This window comes from Epargyreus clarus, unplaced genomic scaffold (genome assembly GCF_041222505.1).
Source record: "Epargyreus clarus isolate Ecla_fem2 unplaced genomic scaffold, WU_Ecla_fem_2.2 ptg000022l, whole genome shotgun sequence".
NCBI lineage: Eukaryota > Metazoa > Arthropoda > Insecta > Lepidoptera > Hesperiidae > Epargyreus > Epargyreus clarus.
In genome coordinates, this window is record NW_027332229.1 from 549,974 (window position 1) to 560,771 (window position 10,798).

Sequence of the window (10,798 nt, forward strand, 5' to 3'; positions counted from 1 at the left end):
GGATAGCGTGGTCGCGTTCTGCGACTGCGTTATGCTCGCAAAAGAGGACGCCGAACGGGCTAGGGAGCGCGCCGATCCCGCGCGGAGAAGGAGACGCCGAAGGCGTAGATAGCGCCCCCCGGCGCAGTGTCCCTGTAGTCTCGGGAGTAGAATAGGGTTACGGTATCCCCTGCCTGTCGTAAGAGGCGACTAAAAGGGGGCTTCAGGGGTTGCAGGCGGCAAGAGTGGGAAGTCGAACCGTCCAGCAAGCTACCCCGGGAAGGACGGCGGTATGTGTGGGATTCTACTTGAGGCCATGTGCATTATATCCTTGAGAACTAAGAATGCCTCTAGTGTCCTCGGGTAAACTTACTTAAGTGTTAGAACCTGTTTTTTTATAATACAGAAGTAGCAGACGAGCATACAGTCCACCTGAGCTAAGTGGCTACTACCGTCCATGCACATGTGTAATCAACCCCAGATAGGATCAAATAGTCTTCCTGAGGACTAAGCTGAAACGCCTCGGTAGTATCTTTCCCTTGCCACACCCTTCAAACCAGAACACAGCGGCGCTTAACACTGCTGTTACTAGACAGAAATAGGCATGACAGTGGTGCCGCCGGAGTTGACAGTGTTCTACCACCTTATCTAATCAGTATTCACGTTATTACTACACGATATAAAAAGGAAAAACAACACGATGAAAAACAATAAATGGTTATAATCGATTTTGTAAGCTATCACAAAAAGCAGGTGCGAAAACAAAACAAAAAATAACAAATACTTTAGCGTGAAACTACTGTTACTTAATTCCGGGTTCCAAGGTCCCGTAGACCTGATGATGCATAGATACTCTCACCTGGCACAATATTCGATTAGAACTGACACTATCTTATATATAAAATTCTCGTGTCACAATGTTAGTTACCGTACTCTTCCGAAACGGTTTTACCGATTTTCACCAAATTTTATATGCATATTCAGTAGGCCTGAGAATCGGCTACTATCTATTCTTCATACCCCTAAGTGATAGGGTTGTTCACCCTTAACATTTTTTTATTTATATGACAACACAGCTAGGGTAATAATATAGGAGTAGCAGACGAGTATGCAGTCCACCTGATGGTAAGTGGCTACAGCCGCCTGTGGACATCTGTATTAACCCCAGATAAGATTAGAGACATACCTGAGGTTGGCTACAGATGCGCCCCTACCCCTGAGGACTGAGCTGGAATGCCAGAAAGTATACCACATTCTTCAAATCGGAATGCAGCAGCGCTTAACACTGTTGTTATTAGGAACAAATAGGTGTTGCCGTGGTGCCACCGAAGTCGAACCACAGAGGGTTCTACCACCTTCGAACAACAGCGGATAATGACATCGTTATCACCTCCAAATAGAATTGGACTGACCTGAAGTTAGTCGCATATGCGTTACTATACTTGTGGACTAAATTGCAACGCTTTTTGCTTTTCCACGCCCTCCGGAGTCCAGACCAAAGTACAGAAGTTAACAATGATAACAAGAATCTGCAAATTAAGAAATGTTTTAAGGTGGCCCATACACTGATTGTTTGCGCATTTATGTGACTGTTAGGCATTCTGCAGAAAATATATAAATATTGTTATAATGTATAAATTATGTTATATATATTTCCATTTCTTTATTTTCTCGATGACAGTTCTTTATAGTGCTGTGACCAAATAAACAATGATGATGATGTGACAGTGATACGTGTACGTCTTGTAATGTAATATAATATTATAGCTGAAGATTGTCTTTTTATAATATAGGAGTAGCAGACGAGCATGCAATCCACCTGATGATAAGTGGCTACTGCCGCCCATGGACGTATGTAATCAACCCCAGATAGGATTAGATATTCCTACCTGAGGTCGGCCACAGATGCGCCGCTACCCTTAAGGACTAAGCTGGAACGCCTCGGAAAAGTATGTCTCCCTTACCACACCCTTCAAAAAGGAACACAGCAGCGCCTAACACTGCTGTTATTAGGCAGAAATAGGTGTGGCGGTGGTGCCGCCGGAGTCGAACCATAAAGGGTTCCACCACCTTCAGATACTTAGTATCTCCCTTATGATTTTTAAGTATACATATTATATTAGAAAGAGGAAAGGAAGGAAGGGCGTCAGCCGTCCAGCTCCCGACGCAAAAAGATTTCGACAACAGTTATTTATATTACCTACAATTTGTCTACTAAGTTGATATAAAGTATAAAAACTAGCAAAACTTTATTTACACAGTTTCAAAAATTAACTTTTACGTCTAAAGTGTAAGTGATGCATGCATATTTATTTTAAAAAATTTGACTCGACTTGGCGGAGACTCCGTCGTACCTCCAGATAATATGTTATTCAATAAATACAATAAATCAAAGGAATAGCAACAAAACGTTGAATTTATTTGTTACGATATTTTTAACACCGCTTATCATAATATCCGCTGACGTAAACCTTTTATTTTTAATCTGATGCAAGTTATTGAACTATAGTATACCTATATCATTAGAAATGATTGTTATCTGTTACAAACAAAGCGATAGTAGCTGATAATGGGTGACGAGTTTCTGATAAAACTTATTCACAGATAAAGAAATGATTAACTTGTACAATTCCACGAAAACATTGTCATAGTGTAGGTAAAACTTGTGCCTTATTTTCGTTAGGGTGATCACGCAAGTCTAAAATTAATCTAGCAGATTTCAATTTTAAATAGATTAAACATAAATAAGTATAGATATCTCACCGCCTTGTAATTGAAGAAAGCCATTAAATGGCTTAAAGGCTGCCAATGTGTCAGCCGTTTTGTTTGAATGTTTTGTTAGTTTTATTTGGGTTTTTTCTGTATATTCAAAAGTCCGTTTCTTAATTTGGTGCGCCATTTATTTTCAGTTTTCACTAATAACTCAATAGACAACAGAACATAGACGACAGAGCAGTGGACTGTAAAAACTATAGACAATAAGTACAGATTCATAATAGATACGCATCTATACAATTTAAAGTGTGTGTATGTATTTGGACACGTTTAATGGCTGTCATGGTGTAATTTATGCGGAACAATGCCGACATGTGCAGTTAAGTGATGCAAAAACACGAAATCGAAGAAAAAATGCGGAGAAATATCGTTTCCTTCGTAAATGATCTATAAATTACATTTTCTTAATATTTTTCAAACACTAATGTCAGTAGGTTTGTGGGGTTGCAACTATCAATGGAATATCTGTAATCTGTAAATTGTAGGTAGTTCTTGAATTAAAACAGTAATTATCATCATGACCTCTGGGTTAGGAGTTACAACAACACATCTTGTTCAAAACATTTGACCTAAATGCGTATCTTGTTTATAATAACCGAGGCCGCTCCGTTGAACCAATAAACGGTTAAGTGCGAGTCGGGCTCGCTCACCGAAGGTTCCACTATGCAATACCTTGCATGGTGGAACCTACGTTATGTATAATGCTTAAGGATTAGTATGGCAATGTATGAACAAAATATGTATTTTCTTTAAAAAATCCTTTTCCTTTAATTTGTCACATAACATTAGTTCCCAGAATTTGATCCTTATAAGCGACACTAGCAGATAGTGGAATAATATAGAGGATGTATTTTTTTCAAAATGAACTCGTTCGATTCCCGGCTAGGGAAAAAGATATTTTAAAAAAATTATGATGTAGTTTTCGTTTTTATCGTGCAAAAACACGAAATCGAAGAAAGAGCGCGGAGATATATCGTTTCATTCGTAAATAACCTATAAAACTATTTTTTTATATTAATCAAACAAGAATATGGATGACAGTGACAATTTCAATTGTCAAAACTGATTACAATATTACTCGCTCCTAACAAGAAATTGTTAGGAGCGAGTAATCTTTACTATATAATCTATGTAGCCAAAAGTGAAATTACTATTACCAAAAAGTAGCAAAATTACCACGTATAGTATCATGATTTATTTTATCACACCTACTTTATTTTTGATCTCTAAGTAAATGATTTCAATCATGATTTTTCCCAAACGCGCCAAAATAATTGAACTTTAAATTTAATTATTCGGAGGTAGCTTAGCAAGCCCGACTCTCACTTGGCTGACTTTTTCTGTTATTTTAATTTAGAGTTCGCGATAATGTGGTCATGTGGTCACCTTAGATAGGATAGGTCCCTGAAGGTCCTCCTCCTTTTTACCCGAACTTACTTGGCAACTGGTTACTTGGCACATTGTATTGTGCAGCCTAATAGTTGGGGAGCCCAAGAGAGGACTTCGGGAGTATCTCTAGCGCGTCTGACTAAGATATGGGAGATACCTTACACCCTGTAGAGTATCCTACACCATAAATTAACTTTATATGTCGGGGGGTTTGCACAGTCAAAAAATCGATCACGACATGCTCGAGCGCGGTCAATTTGTTTTTTAATATAAAAAAAATAATGCTAGAAAACGGGAAACATCATCATCATCTAACATCATCTAACGATTACCACACGTCGAACTAGTGAACAAAATTATCATTTTGAAAAAAACACACCCTGTATTGTTTTGCTATCTGATAGTGTCACTTATTAGCATGAATCCCTGGGAAATGATGATGTATCACAAACTAAAGGAAAAGGCTAATTTTTAGGAAAATACATTATTCTTTGTACATTCTCATACTAATTTTTTTCAAATCGTCAGAATAAGGAAACACCCAGATTAGTCGAAAAATATCATATAACCTTTTCTTCATTCTAACGTCTAATCTACACAACGTAGAGGTCCCAATACGCTCGAGTTTCTACACATTTAGCATCATGGGTTCCCCTACCATAAATAGGCTTGAGTTGAGAGATTTGAACATAATTATGAAGTGTCGTTGATTTTATCCAAATTGTGGGAATGACAAAGGCTACACTACTTCCCTTTTCAAATCATTGTCTTTTAAAATACGTCTTTTTTTAAAAAGAATTATTAGTATGTAATCAGTTCCAATCCTTCAATTTAAAATGCTGTAGAAGCAACGAACACTCGTTTTAGTAAATAAATAATTAGTACTTTATCCTGTAATATTAAAGTACGTTGCGAAACGGGCAAATTTGAGGAAACGTGTCGCAAAAGTGACACACTTATCGCTAACCACAACGCTAGCCATAAAAAATGTATTAATCATTGAGTATGTTAAATTTACCAAGTTAATTGGTGGTTAGTAGAACGACTATTACACATTATTATGACATACCGGTTATTAATACGCAATCTATCGAAATAACGACCAAGGATCGATATTTGACAATGTCTAGTACTGAGAAATGGTCAATGTCGATCTTAAGTTGGCAAAACATGGATGAATCAATTATTAAAACGGGCTTTAGTGAAGTGTTTCTCCTAAAAGATTGAAAATAATATGCAGATAAAACTATAACCTACTTGCTAATCAGCTGGTAACAATATTAAAAATATGATGAGAAGATATCCTTGCCTAATAGTTTTATCCATACAATATTATCACATCAAATATTCATATACAGGGTTACTGAAAATTCGATACATTCCCTTGCAGGGGTAAAAGTAGAGCTCATTTGCAATAGGTTTTGTCATTAAGTACCCTAGCCGATAGTGTTCGTTTTTGAGATATTTAATAATTCAGCATTCGATACTAATATCGATATTTTTTATCGATAATTTCACAAACTTGCATCACAACCCTGTTGTAGAAGTGATAAAAAAAAGATAATTTATAATTTGCCTACAAAAAATGACCCTAATTTATATATCTGAGAGAGATTTCCATAAAATGGGACGAATGGGACAGATCTAATTTACTCATTTTCTACTAATTCTACTACTTGGAAAATACAGAAGTATTAGCAGTCAAGTTACTGAGTAATTGCAAAATTATTATAGCACACAGGAAAATACAAATACAGTTGCATTACCTCATTACATGTGGAAAATAAATTGCAAAAAATTATGTGCAATAGTCTTGTACAAAACTGTGTGTAACAATATTTCTATATTTTACTAATTGACCCGGCAAACGTTGTTGCCATATGAATAAAAAAATATTAAAGGTGAACAACCCTTATCGCTTAGGGGTATGAAAAATAGTAGCCGATTCTCAGACCTACTGAATATGCATGTAAAATTCTGGTGAAAATCGGTAAAGCCATTTCAGTGGAGTACAGTAACTAACATTTTGACACGAGAGTTTTATATATAAAATGTATTGCATATTGATTTTTATTAATGATTTTTTTTAATTGAATAGGAAACAACCATACAGCCCATGTAATGAAAAGTGCTCACTGTTGAGTAGAAAACATCTCTAATAAACCGTAAATAGTATTGAAGTTCTATTATAGATGACATACTAAACAAATTTTGTTACCCGAGCACAAAGTTGGTAAACAATGTATCTTTGATATATATGCACTGTTGTTATAACTCAGAAATAGTAATAAGAGGCATAATTATGTCCAGTCTTCCTAATAGAAATAAATTGTCAATACTGCAAGTAAAGATAGCACATAGATTATAGATAAGTCTGTAACAATGCATTTCAGTTTGATGGAAACTATTTGGAAGCTATATTCCAACTGTGAAAAAATCCAACCTCTTTGAACAGTAATTCGTAGAGTTAAGCTTGTGGTGCTAAATGTATTTGTAATTAATAATTGTGTACCTAAAAACTATACTACCATTTTATAATACACTCACCAAGTGTGCAGTACTTTCCCCAAAGTCCATCTTGTATATACTTGGTACTTTTCTTTTTAGGTGTCGGCCTTCATGATTTCTCTTCATAATCTTCTGACGACATCTTGAGCTGAAAATGCTCTGCTCTGGCGAGCTGAGCAGTAGTTTTGACGTTTGTTCAGAGACAAGAAACTTTTGTCGGGCTCCGGAGAGCCCTGGGATGGGAAGGACAGAGGGATGGGAAGGGTGGGATCGGGGACGCTGCGAGCGGCTTCCGGCGGGCGGGGCGAAGCACCCCGCCCACCACCATCTTCACTTAAAAGTATTCTTTACAAACTAATATTATAAAAACTTGTAAAATTCCAAATATACTTGTTTTTGTACATCACAGAAGCTCCTACGACAGGCCGCAGACGCCCGCAGCTGAGATCATAATATTCTACTATTCTCTGTACAAACATATATAATCTTCCAATCGTTAACAGTCAGTTTACACGTTACCGTATCGTTTAATTTTAAAATCTACAACTAGAATTAAGGGCACCGGGCCACCGCTCACTTAATTATTTTTTTAAAGCTCTGGTCCGGCGAGGTGGTTGCGCGTGTTCTGCGCCCAGGGGAGCTCTCGCCGCGGCGGGGCCCGGCGCTTACAAATAAAAATACATTGGTCTCAAGATAAATAAACGATACGACTAGCGGGGCGGAGCCCCGGCCCGGCACCGCGAGCCTCACCGCCGCACACTCGTAAAATATAATATAACGCCTCATTTTAAAAAGAAATGCAACGTTCCGTGCGCCGCGCGCTGAGAGGCGCCGCGCCCTCCGCAGCGACCGAGTAGCGATGCGAGCGGTCCGCGCGGGACCGCCTGGAGGCAGCGGGGGCGCGGCCCCCGGCGGCGGCGCGGCGAGGGGCGCAGCGCCGGGGCCGCGCGGACGCGCCCGCCGCCGCCGCCGCACCGCCGGCTCCCGACATTTTTTTGTGTTTTTCTCATATTTTAAAGGGGAGTCCGGTGGGGCAGCGTCGGAGGCGGTCGCGTCGGCGCGGCTGCACTTAACTACTAAAATTTTCACAAAATAATACCTAACGCCGGAATTTAGGTCGACGCCGGGGCGCAGTCGCGCGGCTGCCGCCGGGCGGCTTCGCCCCTCGCGCGTCCGCGACGCGCTTCGCGTTATAAAATAAAAAACTTAGCACGAGAGACTTACGCGGACGCAGCCCCCCCGAGCTAGGGCGGCGGGCCGGGGCTGCGCCCGCGGGCACTAACACTAGAGTCCTTACGGGGAGCGCGCGGGCCTACGACGCGCTGACGTTGAGCAGCAGCTTGAGGGGCAGCGCGCGGTCGGGCTCGGGGCGGCAGCGGCCCTCGCGGCGCCAGTGCGTGGGCGGCGGCGGCAGCGCGGCGGCGGCGGGCGCGGCGCCCCACTTGCTGGCCGCGTAGCGCTCCTCGCGCCGCTCGCGCTCGCGGCGCGCGCCCAGCCCCGCGCCCAGCGCCGCCGGCAGCGGGGTTCGGCCGGCACGCCTGCGCCCCCGCACCTGTTGTTGTCCCGGGCAGTTCATCTCCCCGCTTGGCAGGCTTCTTCTCTTAAGATCTGTTTACGGTATGACGACTATGTCGGACAGTTCACTTATCACTTTACGGTAGCTGGGCGCCCTCGGAGTTGAGCGCGCGGCGTGTACTCGCACTCGATCACAAGATGGTGGCCGCGAGCGGACCCTCTCTAGATTCCGCGATCCGCCGTGTTTCGGCCTCGAACCGCTGTCGATCTCCGCGGATGACACGTCGAAACACTATACTGCTTCACTTTCACGACAGAACGTCGGCGGTCGCGCTGCTAACTCCGGTGATAATCGATTTTATGAACAAAATATGGACGCCACCTCTCCATTATTCGCACCTTCACCTCTCGATTTCGACTACGTGACGTTGGCGGCGCTCTTCGCTTATATATGGCAATGGCGACTGCGCGAGTTAATTGCGCGGTGGGGAGATAAGGCTATCCAGTCATGGTATTAAAGGTAAGCACGATGGAAATTTCTAGCAACTGAGGTCTTCGAATAGGTATTTTATTTTATACATATTTTACACTGATAAAGATGAGTAACGTATAATCGTGGTAATAACACACAATGTAAATATGCAAATCAACAAAAAAATATTACAAAAAATCCTACATATTATAGATTGTAAAAAAATGACAGTAGGAACCTGTTAGTCTCATCTGCGAGGTTTCTTTTTTTAATATAAAATCATGAAAATTAGTTTTAAAAGTACAAAAATGTAGTAGAAATTGCCACACGCCAACATCACTGCTATGTCATTCCTGATGCGCTCATGTGTTGTAGACCATAAGGATTTGCCTGAATGTCGTTTTTTGCCAGTCTCTATGCCATGACACCCAAGGAATACCTGATAGAAAATTTTATTCTACCATACATAACCAACTGCTAATCTGCACTACGTCATCTTCATCATCAACATCAATCATCTACTGTTGTTGATCTAAATTTAACAATATAATGAAAAAAACGTATAAATATAACTTATACGTTTTTTTTCATCCTAACTAATGTTATATAATTACAAATGTGAGTTTGCTTGCTTGTTTGTTTGTTTATTTGCTACGTTTTCATACTTTCACTACTTAATTGATGATTATGAAATTTTGCGCACACATTGTCAGAGGTTCAGAAACGGACATAGACTTTTCATCCCCAAAAAAGGTAAAGTTCCCGCGAAAAAGAGGCAAAGTATTCCTGGACCAATTTCGTTTTATTTATTTGTAAAGGTGTTTCATTGCGGTATTTTCGTGCCCTAACATAGGTATGGTCTGATGATGGGAACTTTGATTTATGGGGTTGAATTCCTCATCACTACCCTTGTGTTTTACACATTTTATGATGACTTCGCTTCTGCGCAACTAATTGTCATGAAACTTACATGTCTAAGATAAGTTAATATGATGAAAATTGTCACATTTAACTCTTCAACGCTGATGATGCTGAGGAGTATTCAGCGTATAGCATACGAGTTAGGCATTTGAAACTTACGAATTGACAACAAAGTTTTTAAGCAGACATATTTGATGCAAAAAAAATTTAACAACTCCTCAATCCTGATGCTGCACAGGTAAATTATACAAGTAATCCATTTGTTGCTTGCGTATACGTAATCAGGTTGCTAAGTAGAGACATATAATGAAACATTTTAACCTTCAACTCCTCAACCTTGATGATTCAGCCTATGTCATATGAATTAGCCATTTCGATTACTAAGCAGACACAAATAATGAAAAAATTGACCTTCAAGTCCTAAACCCTCATTATGCAGTTCCAGCCTAAACAGTACGAGTTAGACATTGAATTTTCATGATTCTTCCACATGTATACATTATAGTGAGCGAAGCCGCGAGCAAAAGCTAGTATGAATGTAAGCGCCGATTAGTATATCTTTCAATTCATAACTTTCATAAAATAGTCATATTTTTTTATGATTTTTAAATGTGATTCAAGGTAGAACCCTTTGTGGTTCGACTCCGGCGGCACCACCGCCACACCTATTTCTGCCTAATTGCAAAAGCAAAAGCAGTGTAAGGAGCAGCTGTGTTCCGTTTTAAGGGGTGTGGTAAGGGAGACATACTTTTCCGTGGCGTTCCAGCTTAGTCCGGGGTAGAGGCGCATCTGTGGCCAATCTCAGGTAAGAATATCTAATCCTACCTGGGGTGATTACAGATGCCCATGAGCGGCAGTAGTCACTTGCCATCAGGTGGACTGCATGCTCGTCTGCTACACCTATATTATATAAAAAAATGTGATCTTAAAATATATACACGTTACAAGAATAAGAGTCATATAATATGTAACAAAATATACATTTGTAGTAAACAAGGTGTACTAATCATCAACCGTAAAACGTAACTAATCTTATCGCTATGTATTTGCTTTATCATTGTTTCCATTCAATATTAAAAACATTTAATGATCAATAAATTTCCGTAAGTACTCTTTTGTAGTTTGTATATAATCACTAGTTTAGATACGCTACAGGATTTAAATAAATACAAGCTATTAAGGTAGATCATGATTCAAAAGACATTATGGACCAATAAAAATGTATAAGACGGATTAAAA

The 10,798-nt window shown here is 40.0% G+C and overlaps 1 protein-coding gene across 1 annotated transcript; it reads right to left on the bottom strand.

The window, feature by feature from the left end:
• Positions 1 to 6,862: 6,862 nt before the first annotated feature.
• Positions 6,863 to 8,603, bottom strand: LOC140751341 (uncharacterized). Its single transcript, XM_073085249.1, has one exon. It carries the CDS (start codon positions 8,225 to 8,227, stop codon positions 7,964 to 7,966), a length of 264 nt encoding a protein of 87 aa, XP_072941350.1. The 5' UTR covers positions 8,228 to 8,603; the 3' UTR covers positions 6,863 to 7,963.
• Positions 8,604 to 10,798: the final 2,195 nt, after the last annotated feature.